The 19187-nt window shown below is 34.7% G+C and overlaps 5 protein-coding genes across 17 annotated transcripts in view; 3 read left to right on the forward strand and 2 right to left on the reverse strand.

The window, feature by feature from the left end:
* LOC141427975 (uncharacterized) overlaps positions 1 to 6523 on the reverse strand; it is a 98253-nt gene extending 91730 nt beyond the window's left edge. The window contains 1 exon segment of the mRNA XM_074087594.1: positions 6073 to 6523. Within this exon segment, the coding sequence (XP_073943695.1) occupies positions 6073 to 6242 (170 nt within the window). The 5' untranslated portion in view covers positions 6243 to 6523.
* Positions 6524 to 6666: 143 nt separating this feature from the next.
* LOC141427982 (fatty acid-binding protein-like) lies at positions 6667 to 10677 on the forward strand. Of its 3 annotated transcripts, XM_074087616.1 has the most exons (5): positions 6667 to 6728; positions 7055 to 7144; positions 7469 to 7638; positions 8486 to 8596; positions 10568 to 10677. In XM_074087616.1, the coding sequence occupies exons 2-5, from the start codon at positions 7075 to 7077 to the stop codon at positions 10622 to 10624; spliced, it is 408 nt and encodes a 135-aa protein (XP_073943717.1). In that variant the 5' UTR covers positions 6667 to 6728; positions 7055 to 7074; the 3' UTR covers positions 10625 to 10677. The 3 variants fall into 3 exon arrangements, with proteins under 3 accessions (XP_073943717.1, XP_073943716.1, XP_073943714.1); XM_074087615.1 differs by lacking the exon at positions 6667 to 6728 and having other exon boundaries at positions 6854 to 7144; positions 8486 to 8600; XM_074087613.1 differs by lacking the exon at positions 6667 to 6728 and having other exon boundaries at positions 6859 to 7144.
* A 1203-nt stretch (positions 10678 to 11880) lies between these two features.
* Positions 11881 to 14311, forward strand: LOC141427984 (fatty acid-binding protein-like). Its single transcript, XM_074087618.1, has 4 exons — positions 11881 to 12217; positions 12730 to 12899; positions 13390 to 13500; positions 13847 to 14311. The coding sequence occupies exons 1-4, from the start codon at positions 12148 to 12150 to the stop codon at positions 13904 to 13906; spliced, it is 411 nt and encodes a 136-aa protein (XP_073943719.1). The 5' UTR covers positions 11881 to 12147; the 3' UTR covers positions 13907 to 14311.
* A 1301-nt stretch (positions 14312 to 15612) lies between these two features.
* Positions 15613 to 18014, forward strand: Arl6IP1 (ADP-ribosylation factor-like 6 interacting protein 1). 2 transcript variants are annotated; one of them, XM_074087610.1, is made up of 3 exons: positions 15613 to 15724; positions 16175 to 16546; positions 17120 to 18014. In XM_074087610.1, the coding sequence occupies exons 1-3, from the start codon at positions 15629 to 15631 to the stop codon at positions 17309 to 17311; spliced, it is 660 nt and encodes a 219-aa protein (XP_073943711.1). In that variant the 5' UTR covers positions 15613 to 15628; the 3' UTR covers positions 17312 to 18014. The 2 variants fall into 2 exon arrangements, with proteins under 2 accessions (XP_073943711.1, XP_073943712.1); XM_074087611.1 differs by lacking the exon at positions 15613 to 15724 and adding an exon at positions 15735 to 15954.
* Positions 17513 to 19187, reverse strand: part of l(1)G0196 (inositol hexakisphosphate and diphosphoinositol-pentakisphosphate kinase) — a 39862-nt gene continuing 38187 nt past the window's right edge. For all 10 annotated transcript variants that reach the window (XM_074087604.1, XM_074087597.1, XM_074087599.1 and 7 more), the window contains one exon: positions 17513 to 18752. In XM_074087604.1, the coding sequence (XP_073943705.1) occupies positions 18162 to 18752 (591 nt within the window). In that variant the 3' untranslated portion in view covers positions 17513 to 18161. The remainder of the gene's footprint in view (positions 18753 to 19187) is intronic.

Here is a 19187-nt window from a genome sequence, read left to right on the forward strand (position 1 = left end):
GTGGATAAGGCGCTAACGTAAAGGTATGATAACTAAAACCCTGTAAAGCCTCTGTTTGACATCGTTTCAATGTTTGGGCAGTGGACCAGCGGTTATTAGATTTTTAGGAGTTATTCCGTGTTGTCCACCCGGCAACCTTTTGTATACGCGGCGCTGCGAACTATTGCGATTTGATTTGATTGCAAAGCACCACTTTGTTGTGCGTCCGTCTGCTAAACCATTTTTCTCAGGAATGCAGAAGGTATCAAGCTGAAATTAATATCAAATACTCAGCAATGAAATAAGTTACAGTCACTAAAAAATGTGTTTCCATAAATATTGCCGTAACCAAAATAGGGCATATGAATTATGGTAGCTTTTTTTAGTACAACCAATAAGAATAGCCTAAAAATCTTAATTATTTTTATGCCAGTAACCAACCATCTAAAATGACCCCACACTGCGTACATCTTGCTTTAGACACCTATAAATTTTACTGAACAATCGGTGCATACTTGACAGATTTTTAGGGTTCCATAGTTTAACTAGGAACCCTTATTTTCAGTTGTCACAATGCGGCTCAGATTATAGGTAAATCCCAATAGTTCGCATTCCCAATAGGCCGCACTCGCGGCATCAAGTACGTACTGCCTATTAGGATTTTAGTTTTTTTTTTATAGTAAAATTTCAAATCAAACTTCAAATAATTTATTCCGTAAATAGGCCACAATGGGAACTTTTACACGTCATTTTTAGGGTTTCGTACCCCAAGGGTGCCAACGGAACCCTATTACTGAGACTCCGCTGTCTCTGTCTGTCTGTCTGTTTGTCCGTCTCTTACAGGGCTCTATCTCTTGAGCCGTAATAGCTATGCACTTGAAATTTTCACAGATTATGTATTACAGTGGCCACTACAACAACATTTATTTACATGTATTTATTATGTTTTTATTGTAAAAGTTAACACAGTTTTTATAGTTTCGTTGCTTCGTTTAAAAGCGTGTGCAAATTTCACCGTTGAGTTCCGAATGTTAAGATAAATTGAGTACTTATAGCAATATGAGAATGATTAAATTATGATCACATTGTACAAACAAATTTAGAGACTCCTTAACTCAAAAAATCTTTTTAATGTAAGATTACAAGCTAAGGTATTTAACAAATACTAAAAATAAAATAAAGTTAAAAATTAAGGGGGGTCGTCATACAAGAAACGTGTTTCATTCAGCGGTTTTTGGTTGCTAGGCTGCCAAGATGATGGCCGTCAGTTGCTAGGGGCAACGCGAGTGACCCTATGTTGTTTTTAATGTTTAACTACTTATTAATTTTCGATTTTATAAAACCTTCGATATTATAATAATTAATAAGTAATTGTCTCTACGACAGTAGTTTTTTTTGTGCAGCATTAAGACTAAATAACCATTTATGATCCACAAACCTCCGACACACACTACACACACTTCACAAAAGCCAACTTCAATAAAGCACTCACAGCCGCTGTATTTAATGTTTTTTTTACACTAAAAAAGGTCCGTTATAATTCATACCAAGTAACACTATTTATTTACAAGGTCAAAATTTAAATCAGGTTAATAATACGCGCTAAGTACGCGCCGTTCGGCCGAATTACCGCGTTCAGCCAATTTTTTCTGCCGTGGGCGCCGGGCGGCGGCGCATGGCAAGAGTCTAAAGCGCTATTTGCCTCCGACAGGGCGACAGCTAAAAAGGATGAGAATTTATAATTGTTCTTTATTCAAAATACTTGCACCTAGTGCTTACATTTTGGTGATATGTTTTTATTAACTTGTAGTTGTAATGTAATGTAACTAGTTATGTTTGTTCGGGCGGAATTAATATTTCAACTTAAATTTGAAGTGGAAATTTTGAATGCATGTATAAATCCGATGACAATGCAATATTATTATGTCGTAGAGCTGATCTGATGATGAAGTTAGATGTTGGCCATAGGAACTGTCATAAAACGACACGACCGCATCGATTTTGGTCTCATTTGATTCGTCTTGATGACTACCTACTTTGGTAACCAGGGGCAAAAAGTACCGCCAACAAAAAGCTTGTATTAGATTTTTTTACAAAAAAATATTACTGAACTACTTGTTTTTAAAACAATGTACGGAGGTGCGGAACCCTTCATGCGCGAGTCGCTCGCACTCGCACTTGACCGATTTTTTAAACTACCAGCGCTCTCGGAAAGACCATCATTGCCAAGAAGAATGCGCCGCAAGAAACTTGGCAGAAAGTCATCCAGTACAACTGGAAATCGCCCATTCTTAGCACACTGTCCGCTCAGTTAGATCTGATGGCGACTTAGCAATCGTACTCAGAATCGTATACACATAATGTACTGGCCTTATCTGATCCAACACACGATACGCTGCTTGAATGGTGACATGTTGCAGAAACAAAGGAGTGCATTTATTTTGTACTTTACTACTTAGGCTGTCTGTCTACATAGGCGAATCAATATAGACGCAAACTTTAAGACCATGGTCTACACTTGAACCATGGTTGTTACGCAGTTCTGATAGAGTTCCCATTGCTTGGCTTGGAACTTCAAAAAATTGCATATCACGTTTTGCTAGCCTTACAAGCTGTTTTAGTATTTAGCCCAACCGTAAAAACTACCATTTATACATATGGTAGATCGCGCCAAATTAACCAAAACAACTTATGTTGGGTATAAGATGTGAAGTTGCTTTTACATGCTACTCTTAACTTCTTTAGAAGATTTAATTAAAATATTTAATTCAGTACCCTGATAGCTTGCTTCCTTGCTGCTAAGGTTGAGTTTCAGATTTGTGCATGAAGATGAGAATGTGTGTTTAGTCCAAAAGAACATCAGTGAACTTTATATTTGTTTATTTCTGTTTAGAAGGCTATTCTCTGAAATTACTACAGCAATTAAAAAAATTACATAACTAATGGAGAGCTGCTCTATCCCTGATAAACATAACCAAAGCTGCTGGCAGCGTCTACTGTACAGTCACCTGCATTCATATCTGCCACAAGCATGCCAAAATATCTGACATATCCTACAGGCACTAGAAATAGAGTTGTATCAGATATTTATGCACGCTTTGTTGTGTCAGAAGGGCTACTACGAAACTCGAAGTTCGTATCGTACCATCCCTCTCACTCTCGTATTAAATAGTATAAGTGTCAGAGGGACCGCACGACACGGACTTCGAGTTTCGAGTTTCGTAGTAGCCCTGCAGATATTGGTGCTGCTGGTGACTGTACAACTATACCTACCTACCATATGATAATGATAATACATACATACAAAATATTGACAATTGTAGAAATAAATACCCCAACAGTGTAATCGATTTTATTAGTGATAGTTTATATTTTTAACTAGTTTTTGCCTGCGGCTTCGCCCGCGTAGCAAGTGTTTTTGCTTGTCTATCGGGATCTCACAAACCATGTGGTCTTCTTTGGCACTATATCAAAACTAATAATGGTACAAAGAAATTAACAAAAACCGTAATAACAAAATTGAATAACAAAGTAACAGTTCAAAACATCAAACAGTACAAAACACTCGAAACAAAGACGCATTTAAGGACCTTCACTCTCGTACTAATTGACAGATGATGTGAGTCAAACGAATTGACAAGATTGTGGAATCGATTCGGTCGATAAGCAAAGTCCAGCTCCATTGTAATAGTTCCATTTTATGCAATGAAAGAGCGTTTATACCTGGTGAGCTGGCAACGTTGCATTTTTGTTAGTTTTCTCGATTATTCCATAAAAAATTAATGAAAATTAAAAATTTTGTCTGATAGAACACTTCTTAATATATAAGTTAATGTGTCTACTAGAATAATTATTTGTGATAGACTTTTATATTCTTTGAAAACGAACTAATGTTTATGACCGGGTTTAATTGTCATTAAATTTTTATGGAATAATCGAGAAAAACTAACAAAAATGCAACATTGCCAGCTCAGCAGGTATAAACACTCTTAAAATTGATCTAAAATCATTTAGTGCTTAAACAAATGCACTGACATAATAATTACGTGACCTTTTGATTTATGCTGACCCCATTTCATAAAAAACCAGCATGTTGTGTGTATACAGGTTGCTGTTACTTTTATCGCTGTTACTTTTTTTTTTGTAGTCACAAAGTTACAAAATTATTTGAGTTATTTTTATTGTCATTTCAAAAGAGGTTTTTTTGGTCAATCTAGCAGTAGTAAGCAATTATTTTCATTTATTTTGAAGAACCTTGTATTGTGAAGGCAAAACACTAAATATAAATTAACTCAATACAGGCTATACAGGATATTAAATCAAAAAAAAACAGGCAAAAGGAGTAATTAAATAAAAAAAAAACAAAAATGGCAATATCTCAAAAACCATGAAACTTAGCATAAGTAATAGTAAGTGTGGTCTAAATTGTTCAGAATGATGGTTAAATCATCCCTTAAAACCCCTACATCCGACTGCCAAACACCCTCTATTTATAAATATATAGGTTGGTGTTTAAACATATGACTTTGGTTTTCAAGTCAAACAAAAGAGTGTGTTTCAGTTGTGGTAAAATATTAGAAGTCTAATGTTAAAGCACTTGTACAAATACCTACATTCCTTTAACAATAGAAGGCTTGCAAGCCCTTCAAAGCCTTCAAGGTTAATGACCCTTGAAAGTTCATTGCTCATTGGCATGCATGTATTATAGGTACTTCATAAATGTTTTGTATTTTAACAGCCTAATACATTTGTAATTAAATCAGGCATGGGGACTCAAAATCTAAAGCATGAGCCTAGATGTGTAGTGTGCATTTTCGTGCATTTTATTCCTGCACAAGGATACAAAATTAAAATAGAAAAAGTAAATTTTCAGATTTACTTTTCTATTTTAATTTTAATATTTAAATTTTGCACAGATCCATGCTTAGTCATAGAAATGCTTTAAGATGAATATTATCTGTATTTCCTTATATTATAAAAAAAGTGGTTAAAATTAGAGTAAAGATGTAAAAATGTATCTTTTGTTATATTTTTCCTCAATCTCAATCGTAATAAAGGCAAGTGTACAATGTTTGTGTGCATTATGTAATGTAGGAGTCTCATTGGGCCACTTTTTTATGTGATGAATAGAAAAGTGTAACAAGTAATAGGTGAAGTATTATATATCTTCGTAAGTCCTGACTTTTTTTACTATACAGTTGTACAAACCAAGCTGAAAATTCAAAGTTATGAGTTTAAAGGTCTCATTTCATTGAAAAAATTATACTCCGCATAGTACACATTTGGCAGTTATTCTAACAATTGATTTGTACTTTATAAAGTACATGAGGGCTTCGGCATTAAGCTTAGAGTAGCTAAACACCCCTTATACTATATTGGTCACTAATTTTTAAAACATTTCAAGCTGTCCCAGTTTTATACTTTGTGTTTGATGTGACTACTTCGCTTTCCTCTAATGTAAACAAAGCCATTTCTGGCCTATTTTTGATGTGTTTCAAGAAATCCAGTTTCTACTCATCTCATCAGCTAATCAATTTAATACTTTATATTTCATTTATCTTTGGCACAGAATCTTTTGGAAAATTTTTAAGGAAATATAATATTATATGTGAAATTCACAATTTTAATAAGTAATTAAGAAAATAAAAATATAGTATTTTAGTAACATTTTTTAAGCTTCACCGATGGTTGATAATTACAAATACAAGACATACCTTCGGAAGCATAATTCACAATAACATTACCAGGCTTGCTTAAGAAGATAAAATTTACCATAAAAATATGTAGAATAAAAAGTTTGTTCTATTTAAATTTGCAAGGAACATTTGTTTTTTTGTTGTATTGTAATCATCAATGGGTCCAATTGAATTGAATTTATAAAGGTATGTTTGTATGATTATGAAGATAACTTGCCTAGGTTGGTTGGTTGGTTCTTAGCCATTTTCATCAAAATCTGTTTAAGGGTTATCCAGAAAGGGTTTAGAGTTTCAGGACATTCAACTTTTTAGTTTTATGGAGGGTAAATTTGAATTATAAATGGAGTTAAAAAAAAACATATAATGCCTATATACGAGGAGTATGATAAATACTTACTTCTCTGATAAATACTGGGTGGTCCAATAAAGTACTTCACCCGGCAGTTCGCTCTCTGTGATAGAGTAGCCCGCAATATTCACGGGCAACTGGTCTTCAGGGTTCACAGTAGCCGCAAAGTTCTCAAAGAACACTCGGTACGTCGTCATATAGTCCTCTTTATCACTCATTTTGAAAAAAACGAATTAGGTCAACAGAATAAACTATTATCACACAATCGATCAACAAAACGTTCTTAACATTCAGCAAAAAGAAACTAACTATGAACCACTGTAAACACTGTTTCGCCTATGGCTAAATAACGCAAAAAACATTGAGATTTAATTATTTTTGTACAAGTTTCTGTTAAAATCAAAACATTCGATTTGGTCACATCCCGTCACAATTCACATCAATTTTCAATTTCATTTCTGTCCGTCCGCTGACCGCTTCGTAAACACCCAACTACTTAGGCGTTTTTCAACTCTCATCACGCATGTCACGTTATAAGAAAACACAGGTGTACCACAACACAGCATCAACATCAATATGCTTTGTTATTACTATCTGTTACAATAAAGGTTAGTGTCCACACACATAGTATCTCTAAGAAGTCTAGTCTGTGGTCCACATTAAACTTTTGCCTGTACTCTAGTTATCTTGCTTAACTTTAAAAGGTGAGACAACAAATCGTTTAAAATAATTACTATGGATAACTAAACTACATTATTATTTCAATCTGGCTGTCTTAACTAAGAATGCGGCTTCTTGCTAGTTCATGAATGTTTAATAACGTTAGTATGATGCTATGATGTCATGTTTGGATTCATAATCATAATCATAATCACATCGTCAAAGAAGTATTTTTCTGTAAATTATCAGACACTAACTCAGTTATACAAGGCATGATCACGATACGATATGCATATATTATATCAGATAAGTCCACCTGTTACACGGACCTACTTTAACTTTAACTATTTATTTGTTATTGTTTACATAGTCAATATTCGGCTTGTGAACATGACATTGATAGTAGGAAAATATCAACACTATAAAAATGAAGACATCGAAGACTATTTTGCAGCTGTAGGTAAGTAACATTATAGTAACCTTAGATGAATCGAGCGAGCGCGCGAGACCAATCATTCATCTAAGATAGTAACATCATAATAACTATTTAAACATTATAACTATAACTAAAGCGTTATTGAACGAGAAAAAAATGTGTTTGTTTGTTTCATTTGTTTACGTTTCGTTAACAGATGGCGCTACTCTACTATGTACAACGGGCAATGGGGGCCGAAATTTAAACTTATTTTTTTGTGATTTATTGTGTGTTTTATTATAAGCTTTACTGAATAATAATGGAGAACTATAGAATATTATATATATACATAGCTCATGTATGTTACAGGTGTACCATATATTGGTAGAAAAATGATAAACGTTGCGTCTCCATCCATAGAAATTACATTAGACGGCGACATGATGACCATCAAAGAATCTGCATTAATATTTACTTCAGAAAATACTTTTAAACTAGGCCAGGAGTATGATGACCAAATGCCCAGAAAGATAATAAAGGTACCCATTATAGTCATGCATTACGTACCTTCATTCATACATGATTCATATAAAACAAATTCATAATATTACTAATATAAACACGCAAGTTTGTAAAGATGGATGTATGTAAATGTGTGGACGTTTGCAGAAGTTTTTTACGCAAAACTACAGAACAGATGTCGATGAAATATATAACACAGAATACAGAAAACTTTATTCATAATCTTGCCATATCTTAATCAGTTCGTATGTGACACTCGGTGGAACCTTGTCGCACGGAGCCTCTGCTCTCCTTATCAAGATTTTTTTTGATAAGTGTGATAAATGCGGTGTGCGTTGCCAGTAGTGATGACTTATGGCGCTGAGACGTGGCCCTTGACTGTTTGGCCTTTTAGAGAGGCTCAGAGTCACGCAAACGAGCTATGGAGAGAGCTACGCTTAGAGTTTCTTTACGCGATAGAATCCGGAATACGGAAATTCGTCGAAGAACTAAAGTCACCGACATAGCTGGAAAAATATGCTATGCAAGTTGAAGTGGCAATGGGCGGGCCACAACGCTCGAAGAACAGATAACCGTTGGGGGAGAAAAGTCCTCGAGTGGCGACCACGAACCGGAAGACGAAGCGTTGGCAGGCCTCGCACTAAGTGGACTGACGATATCGTGAGAGTTGCGTTCTAAGGCGGGGGGGGGGACGACGACTTTGTTCAGCAGTGGACGTCTTCCGGCTGAAGATGATGATGATGATCACTAAATTAAACCTTTACAGAGTGAGCAACAGCTAGTTCTAATATTATCTATTATTTTTACTTTACGGTCTGAAAATGATGATCACACGTATGTAAACAAACACGTATTAATTTTTAGAGCGTAACCACCATGATTAATGACCATGAAATTATAACCAAATCGGTGATACCGGATACTGGGGACAAATGCGCACGTCACTACCACTTCAATGAAGACGAGTGCGTTGTAGTAAGTATGTAACATTTTTAACCGACTTCAAAAAAGGAGGTTCTCAGTTTGACCTGTATGTATGTATGTATGTTTGTCCGCGATTATCTCGCGTTTGGCCAAACCATATACCAACCAAAACCATGTACCAAAATATGGTACAGTCAACGTCATAAATAAGTGATCATTTTTGCACCTTGTCACTTTAACGTCATGTTTGAAAAGCCATACGAAATTGTGTAACGACTGAAAGCGACAAGGTACAGAAATGATCACGTATTTATGATGTCGACTGTACAAAGACATTAGGTATATTAATTTATTGAATCAGGCGTTACTTTGTGGAGGTCCCATCAATGAACTGTATCAATTACTTTGCTTTACTCACCCGCGACCTGATGTATGATATCTGAATGTATGATAGTTACGTTTATGCAGGAAATGTGTGTTCATGCAGTTCCTCAATCTCCACACTGTAAGAACACACATTTCTTGCATAAACGTAACTATCATAAGGTCGCGGATGAGCAAAGTAATTGTTTCAGTTCATTGACAATATATTAGATTCCTTCCTCCATCGTTGGCCAGCTACCCCAAGTAGCACAAAAGTGCATTATAAAAGTTCACATAAGGCCATTGTGAATACAAATAATGCAGTTTTCTGAATAAGAGTCCACGTGGTGTACATTAAAGCTGTTGCATTTTAAGAGAGAACATGTGAACTACTATACCACAAGCAGAGTTTTTGTGAAGCTATTTAACAAAGATTTAATGCTTTATGCTGCATACAGATGAACTTTTATTCTTTTAGTCAGTTGTTACTCTTGTTACCATACACTCGTATAATGGCATTTATTTAAGCCACGGCAGAACTTAAAGTGAACTCTTATGCAGTTACGTAACAGCGAACTGCTTTAAATAAATTCACTTGTACCCCGTGATTCTGCCTTGGGCTTAATAATTGAACCTACGTAGGCTTATAATCTGCTAATTGAATTATATGTAATGTAACTATGTTCACTTGCCTATCCGCCATTTTCGGTAACTGACTGTGAATATTTAGTTAAATTTTATATTTTTCTTTCGATTGTTTTAGAAAATATCGACTGCAATTTAATTTTATTTCAAACTATTAACACGTAAACAGCCTTTTGCCAATTTCTATGCAAGTAAAAGCAATATAAAAAATTACAGCTCATTATAATGTTAAATATTTTTAGTATTTAATGTTTAATGTTTATTTGGGCAAAAAACGGTACAATATAGAAAAAAAACTTAAGAAAATAAGACTTAAACGAAACATAGACCAGCAAATATGCCACTATTAAACATTATTATTTAGTGATATTTATGAGAGCGCGTGAAAAATTCGAACTAAATATATATGGTATTTCACAGTAAAGTTACCTCCCCAACAAGAAACATGTCATATAGAAAATAAATCGAAGTACTTAAGTACCAGAAATTATATTTGCTTGCAAAATTTACTAAGCTGACATTTCAGCTCTGCATCTGTGTTCCTAGTTATAATAACTATTGACAGCTCTATAGAAAAATAATAATACAGCTTTTTGCATGCCAAAATTTGACACACGTGTACCTTTAGCTGGGAAAGTATAAAAAATGTACACAGTGTCCTTACTGCTGTATAATAAGTAACATGTGCCTAGTTAATCAGCTAATATTTAGCTCTTAGCGTGACTCTTACACACGTTAATGCTAATATATTGCTGATATAACTCAATTTTATGGCAATGTGATGTCTTATACAGCTGTGTGCTGAATAATTTGTGCCCAAATTAGAGTTATATTAGCAGAGGATGCGCTGTCTACTCTGATATACAGCAAAATTATGCAGCTAATGTTTCCAAAGTGCACTGTTAAAATGCTGTTATAATGCACTTTTGTGCTACTTATGCTAGTAATCGAAGAAAGATTTAACTGACCTTTTCTCCAGATACACCTATAATATTTTATTATTTTTCATTGCAGACTTTCTCCCATGAAAAAGCCAAAGACGGAAGAAGATATTTTCGCAGAGTAAAATAAATATGAGGCTTTACTTTTTTTTTTTAGTTTATTAATGTACAAATTCATTTCAATATCGTGTTTCATTCAATCTGTGTTGTGTTAGTCTTTGAGTTAGAGTGCAAAAATTAAATATACTATTAGTAGAGTTAGAAAAACATTTTACTTCATATGTGTAATTACTGTACAGTGGCGTGGCGCTGTAACAACTTGATTCTTACTAGATTGCTAAATTTCAGCAATGAAAAGTACGACAAAAATTCTGGGACCCTAGTGAAAAAGGGGTTAGGTCTGCAGAAATTACACAGCTATTTTCTATTTTATGTGTAATTGGGTTTACTTAAGTTGAAATTAGCTGTTCAACTTCTGCAGAATTAACTCATTTTTCACTAGGGCCCCAGCAGGGCTACTACGAAACTCGAAGTTCGTGTCGTACGGTCTATTTGACACTTATACTATTTAATACGAGAGCGAGAGTGACGGTACGATACGAACTTCGAGTTTCGTAGTAGTCCTGCAGAATTATGTACACTATTTGCGAGACGGGTGACGCATTCGAAGACATACCTACCTAACTCGGGCTTCTCTCTCTTCCCGGATCGCCTATCGAAAACATTCATTCCACGTCGCTGTATAATGAAATGAACATGTTGTTCATTGTTAATCTTTTATTTTTATTTTTTTATTTTTTATTCGACTGGATGGCAAACGAGCAAGTGGGTCTCCTGATGGTAAGAGATCACCACCGCCCATAAACATCTGCAACACCAGGGGTATTGCAGATGCGTTGCCAACCTAGAGGCCTAAGATGGGATACCTCAAGTGCCAGTAATTTCACCGGCTGTCTTCAACCTAAATGTTCAAAACTATCTGAACACGTACCTACTTACGTGACTGACAGTATCGTTGTGTTCAGATATTTTAAGCAGACTGTACCTTTGTTACTGATGTCGGTTGGTTACCTTAAATTGATACTCTGTCGCTAACCGGTTGTTTTGGTTTGATAGTATCTAAAAAAGTATATAAAAAAGGTACTCTGTGGTATCTAATAGCATAGATTAAATAGATGTTGACATGTGTTATAAATATAAATCAGATAATTTATTCACAGAAATTTAAAACGACCAAATTAATCATGAATCATGACTCGTCTATGCTCTGGTAGGTACACGAAATAGCTTGAAATTGGAAATGGCCTTGGCTGGTGACAGATAAGATTATGAAGATAAGAAATGGTCGCTTAATTTACATTTATTTATCTACCTAAAGCTGAAATAATAGTCTTGGCCGTGCGTGAGTTCGTTGTATCAATTTTGTAGGGTTTTTACTAAAAAGATCTGGCAGCACAACTTTTGACGTTTACGCGCCGAATCAGATACAACCTGTCAATTTCCTACTATTCTTTGTCAATCTTCGCATAAAGTTGTGCCGGGCCGGACCGGACTGTGTTTATCAGTCACTAAATTTCCATCGAATGAACACTGCCATCTACTTGTGTTTTCACTTACCGGTCGCAAAAAACCTTGCAAACAACTAGCACAAAAATGCCGTCAATCGCAGGGAAGTACCAGCACTACAAAAATGAAGACATAGAAGACTATTTCGTCGCTGTTGGTTAGTAAAATATCCATGAAATAATTGTGATGTGTCAAAACAAATAAGTATCTTGTTGCTATAGCTATCTAAGTAAATGTTTACAGTCTATGATTTTGCTATATATTATCGAATAATAAAGCAAGCAAATGGATTGATAAATTATGTGTTTATTTATACATATAGTGTTATGAACTTTTCATACATGAACCTGGTATGTCTATTTTTTGATACTTTAATCTGGTTTGAAGGAATACGTTCAGAGATAGCCTGTATAAAAGACAAAAAATATTACAAAATGCTTATCTGTTTGAACATATTTTTGTAAGTCCTATTATAATTGTATTCTGAGGTAAAAATAAAATCCATTGATGTTATTTTTGAACCTGTGAATCTTGTGATGTGACCTTACTGACAATAAGCATGGTTACTACTACTGAGATATTCATGTAATATTCTAATCAAATATATATATATTAATAATCTTAGAATTTTGTTAATAATGTTTTTATTTATAAACATAAAATGTTCAGGTGTACCATATATTGGCCGGAAAATGATGTCTATGTCATCGCCTGTAATGGAAATATCAATTGATGGTGACAAAATGTCCATCAAGAATTCCTCTATGATCAGAACAGTGGAATGGACTTTTAAATTGGGGGAAGAATATGATGAAGCGATGCCTAACACGACAATTAAGGTAAAACACACAGAATTATTTTTATTATTGACTCATTTGAAGTCATGTTGTTGCCCTATTTTAAAGATTGTCACATCAAAAATATTTCCTCTAACATAAAGTTAAGTAAAATATATTATAGTATAAAATCATTTATGAGATGATTCCCCAGTGCCTCTCAAATCATAGTTAATGTCTGTCTTTTCTAAACTAAATAAGAGCCAACACTAGATATGGGTCTTTCTCTGATTAGACTAACATTATGAACAAGATTAAATTGCCTTAATAAATTATTTTTCTATCCATGTTTTCCTTTTTGGAATCTAGGCCACCACTACCATCACAGAAGTAATAATAAATCCTCTTTATTATTACTTCTGTGACTACCATGGAGTTAGTCTTTCCATCATGAAAAAAATCACATTGTTAAAACCCGTTTGTAGCATACTTGACACTGAAAATGTTTTAGATTATATCTGTGTTTTATATTAATGATGTTTTATTGTTGCAGAGTGTAACTACTATAATCAATGATCATGAAATGATGACCAACTCTGTGATCCCAGAAACAGGAGTGAAATGCGGACGCCATTATGAATTTACTGATGAAGGATGCACTGTTGTAAGTATTAATCTAAAAATATTATTGTTTAAAATATGTAATTTATAAATGTAAATCCAAGAAAACAGATATTGTGTGCTAAATCAATAATTTTTAATTTATTATAATGTAGTTAAAAAAATCCAATACTAAATAATTGTCTCGAATCATTTTTCACTATTTGGCGAAGTGTAGGCATTGCAATTATGCACGCTAGCTTCAATCAAATTACGTGAGCTCGTTAGCGCACGATTTCACCTGATTATCAACTTTATCAGTTTGACAACGAACTTCAAATAGATAAATAAAGAGGTGATTCATGATCGTAATGTATGCCCATATGATTAACATTTTTACTTTGTTTCAGACTCTTACGCATGAAACTGTTACTAAGCCAGGAAAGAGGTATTTTAAAAGAATAAATTAGTGCAATTTATTATCTACTTAAAAACAAGATGCTGATAATGGCCTGGATAACGAACATACATTTTTAACATAGACTTTTAAGTTGTAGCTTATAAGCTCACTGTTTATCATATGACGAATATTGGCTGTCATGGTTGAAATCTTTGATTGTTAGAAAACAGAAGCATTTAAGCTCAGATTCCATTTTTTTATTGTAATTTTAGATGTAATGCAAAAGAATCACAAATATATTTGTTAAAATAATTTTTGGTACTTATTTGGGGGAAGGGTAGCTCGGTAGTTAACGAAGTTTAAACTACGTGAAATGTCATATTATCGAGATAATTAATGTAAATGGTTAATTTTGTTTACGAAGTTTATTTTTATATCTACAACTATTGTGCTAATAAATGTGCATAAAATTACAGTTTGAACGTTTTATTCTATTGTTTATAGTTAAATTATTTCTGATACCTAATACCTTGCATTACCGGGATTTTTCTTAAGGTGGCAACATACAGCATAGATAAGGTATTATTACGTTATAGTTTATAGTTATGTAAGAAATAAAATGAACTTAAGGTTAGCCAACTTAGTCAACCAAATCTTTGATTTTTGAATGTCACGCCTCCGGCTATAGTACTTTTCGGATAGGATCCGTACGGTCATAGATGAGTGAGAGTGTGTATTTGCAGGGCTACTACGAAACTAGAAACTTGAAGTTCGTGTCGTGCGGTCCTTCTGACACTTATACTATTTAATGCGAGAGCGAGAGGGACGGTACGATACGAACTACGAGTTTCGTAGTAGCCCTGCAGGGCTACTCCGAAACTCGAAACTCGAAGTTCGTGTCGTGCGGTCCCTCTGACACTTATACTATTTAATAAGAGAGCGAGAGGGACCGCACGACACGAACTTCGAGTTTCGAGTTTCGGAGTAACCCTGCTGTTGGTGTATACGGTACGGTGACACTTGCGTTTTTTCATTCCACGCCATTAACGTTTCAGGCCAATAATTAATAAAAAAAATATACTTGAATCCCGAAAGAACAAAAAAAAATCTTTATTACTTATACAAAATGTATTTTATAAACATTTGGCCTTACACTCATCTGTTGTACGAGATTGTATGAAATAGAATATTTATTAATATAACCTAGTTTGTCGCATTTTTGTTAGTTTTTCTCGATTATTCCATAAAAATATGTTCACACTCGCCAAATGTTCTTAATATATTTAAAAGTTAATGTGTCTACTTCAATAATTATTCGTGATAGACTTTTATATTCTTTAAAAACGAACAAATGTTTATTACGAAAATTCTTGACCGGAATAAAGTAAATAGATTAACATGGATGGCCTAGATTTTAAAGAAAAAACATGAACAATCGATTATTGCTACGAAATAATCGATTTTTTTAAATTAAGTCGTCATTAAAGAATAATCGATTATTAATGTTACATTTGCCATCCAATTTTTCGATTAATCGAATCGAAATCGCCCATCCCTATTTCCGGCTGCCGTCCGCCATTTTAGTGGCAAAAGGTTTTTTTTATAGCAATCGATTTTATCATTTCATATAACTTGGGTGGGGTGGGGGGTGGGGTCATGGTGTGGTATTTGCGATTTGTATTTCCAGTCGGGTGACACCAAGGTGACACTCTTTCCCGGCCCGGATAATACCGGGATGGAAATACCGACTCAGTTTTTCGTGACACGCTTCTAGAAGCTGCTGTCAGTTTCTATGGGCGTATATACAAAAAACAAGACCGGTATTTCCATGTCAGAGTTATCCGGGCCGGGAAAGAGTGTCACCCTTTCCTTCCAGTCCACAGATAAGGTTAGGTTAGAGCCTTAGTTAGTGCCAAGTTAGTGCATTTGTCATTGTCATGTTCAGTTCATGTCATTGTTTTGAATGACAAAATAGAAATAGTGTATTATATCTGCGAATCGAAACGAAACGGACACAGCTGGCTGTCTAATTTCTATTTCTTTGTTCGATTTGCTTTAATCGTCTCAAGAAATACTGGTACTATAGTGAAAATGGTAGACGTTCTTTCTCAAGTTCAAGTACGTAAATCATAATAATATACGTAATTAAATTAAATCTACAACGAAATATACAAAATTAAATTGATATTTGAATGTTGTAATTGATACGAATATCTTGCTTGCTTTAAAACTCTATTAGAAACAAATAATTACTATGGAAATGTTTCTAGGTTTTTTTAATATAGGCAGGTATAGTTCGAAAAAAAAGAAACTGTTATATTTATTTTTTCTATTACAGGAGCAGCAGGTGAAGAAAGTTAAAAGATTGTTAGAGGGATGGCGGTTGGCTCTTATCCCTATGAGATCAATAATCCTCTGGGAACAACAGTGGTACCCTGCAGCTATAGTTGGTGCGCTCACCTTTCTTTACACATTCATTTGGCTCATGGACTCTAACTTCTTGACTACATTTGCTATGGTGGGGATAATCCTTAACTTCGTGGATTTTATCATTCCCATCATTTGCACTTCGCTATATGGACCAAGCTACTGGACTGGGCAGAAGGAGAAAATGTTTGAAGATATTTGCAGGAGCATTGTTGTTCATTACAATAAAATAGTGGACCAGGTTGGCAGTTTCACTTTACTGAGGGAGACCAGCCCCTGTATGGTAAGTACCCTCAAAAAATATTTTTAATGCGGGTAGGCAAAGGCATTCAGTACATTGCTCAATATTGAATTGACCGATGCCAGTAATAAATTAACCAACTATTTATTAATTAATTTTGACTTAATGAATGTTGTTGAATTATTAAATTAATGAATTAAAAAGAAAGTTGTAGGTCCTGCAGTGGTTAACCTCTTCAATGCCAGAGTCATCCTATCGCAACAGCCAATGGAATGTCACACACACCATGGTCATCTATAATAATATAATATTTAACTCAAAATTAATGCTTCTGCAATGGAATTAAAACTGATGTTGATTTGTCACTGATTCTTCTGTTCATACAGTCACTGTTTGTTTTGTGGTGGTGAAGAGGTTAATAGGGTTCTCAGCTGCATAGATCTACACCATCATTGAAATCAATGGAACCTGTGCTGTGTCTCATACTCATGGCTGTGGCTCTTTAGGTATAGGTTGTAGCGGGCTGTTTTCCACAACTCATTGTCTTATTGCGCCTATTTTGCGTGGAACTGTGGCTCTAGAATATGTTTAACTTAATATTTTTTTTTATTTCAGTACTACATAATAACTATCAGTATGCTGTGCACATTGGCTTGGGTGTCTTCTGTTGTCAACAACATATTCCTGCTGTATGTGGCGTCTGTGGCGATGCTCCTGTGGCCGGGCATCCAGCACCGTGGCATCTTGAACACCCTTCTCGCCATGATCAACATGGCACCCAAACCAAAGTCCTTAAAACCAGAATAAACAACAGAAATATTTGTAGCTTTTAACGCAGTGTGATGTATCTGGTCATTACTATTTTAAGTTTAAGCTTAGCTTACTCAAATTCGAGCTTTAAATTTTAGTATATGGTTGCAGTGTGATAATTTGGTTTAAATGTTAAGGCAAAGTTTAGTTGTTACTGTTATGGTTATGAGTATTGGGAAGTATTAAATAAACTCCTCATTGTTTGTATAGAAGTTAATATATTTCTCATAAAAGGCTTAATATTCTATTAGTTTCACTAAGTTTAGTTATTATAATGTGATTTCTTTTCTAACATACATTTAACTAAATGGATGGTAAATCTATGAGGACAAATGAGGTCTTTCCGTTACAATTCTCTATTCAATCTGGCCTGTGTTGATTCTAGAAGCTGTTCACTATCTGAAAACATGTCACTATTTAAAAAAATGTTCTGAACATTTAATTACACTTTGATTTATGTAAGTTATTATGTTTTGCTTTATTTATCCGAATGTATGCATGCAAAAACAATTTCATGTTGTACCTTTCTAACAAAATAATCAAATAATTCGTCATCTATTTTATAATGGAGTAAATTGTAGTGGTCGAGATAATAAGCATAGAATTATAGCCTTTCTGGCTGGCAAAGCACAATTTCAATAACACTCTTAAGGCTGGGTTTCATAAAATTCCTGAATGTTTAAACTAGATCAGAAAGTCACTTATGGAGCTTTATAAAGTCCAGCCTGATATATATCACAATATTTATCTTAACTCTAGTAACATAGTTTGTAGCAAAGCTTGCATTAGGAGTGGGTGCGGTCATGTGCTGTGTTAAATTATTTTTGTCCACTGGCATATACTAAATTTATTCGTCAGAGACGGTAAAGCCTGGTTTGACTGCAGCATTGTTAGCTTTCGTGACTGAGGGCCCCGACTGTACCGCGGATTCGCTTGGGGAGGCGTTAGGCACGTTGTTGTTGGACTTACTCTCTGTAGATGTGCCTGGTCTCAGTAAATCCTCCGCAACTAATGTGGTAGTAAACCTACTACCCGACACGGATCCTTGCGCAGCGAGGCTGTTCTTCTGAGCGCTACTTTCGCTGTATCTTCGGCTACCATTATTCAATAATTCGTTCTTCTTATTTTTATTCTTGCCGCCGTCTTTCAATAAGTCATTCAACGAGTCCAAGTTGCTTAAGTAGTGAGAAGGATCTACTTTAGTATATTTATTATTTTTTTCGCTATCTATGTTTAAATTGATGCTATTAACGTTTTCCTTACACTTTTGTAAGTCTGGTGCATAAGAATCTACTGGTGTGTAGCTAGTTGAGGCTAGGCAATTATCAATTTTGTGTGTGACTGCTTGTGAAGTCAGATCGTTTCTAATGACTCGGAGCGGAGAGCTGCAGTAAGGGTCCATCGACAGAGTTTCTTCATCATCTTCACCTTCTGCACTCTGTAAAGTACAACATTACAAATCAATCAAAAGAGTGAAAAAGATCAAAATTCTAAGTCAATGCAATGAAATAAAACATACAGTCAATCAAAAGAACTCCATAGAATATGCCGTAAGCGAAAAGCCCATAAAGTACCTACTTTCGGTTTTTCTAGAAACTTAAAATTTTACATGTATATATACCATAGTACAGGAGAACCAAAAAGAAAAGCCTGAAAATTCTTAATTTTTTTTGTCTGTCTATGTCATGCAGTAACCATCTAAAGTGACCCTGACCCCACACCGCGTACATTTTGCTTAGGAGAGGGGCTGTGCTAACATTCATAGCTATTTACAAATTGTACCTACGGAACCCCTCAGTGCGTGAATCCGCCGTATGGCCTAACGTTTTTGACACTCGCGATCGCAATCAAATGACAGTTTTTGTATGCGAAA

The sequence above is a fragment of the Choristoneura fumiferana genome, chromosome 5 (assembly GCF_025370935.1).
Source record: "Choristoneura fumiferana chromosome 5, NRCan_CFum_1, whole genome shotgun sequence".
Classification (NCBI taxonomy): Eukaryota; Metazoa; Arthropoda; class Insecta; order Lepidoptera; family Tortricidae; genus Choristoneura; species Choristoneura fumiferana.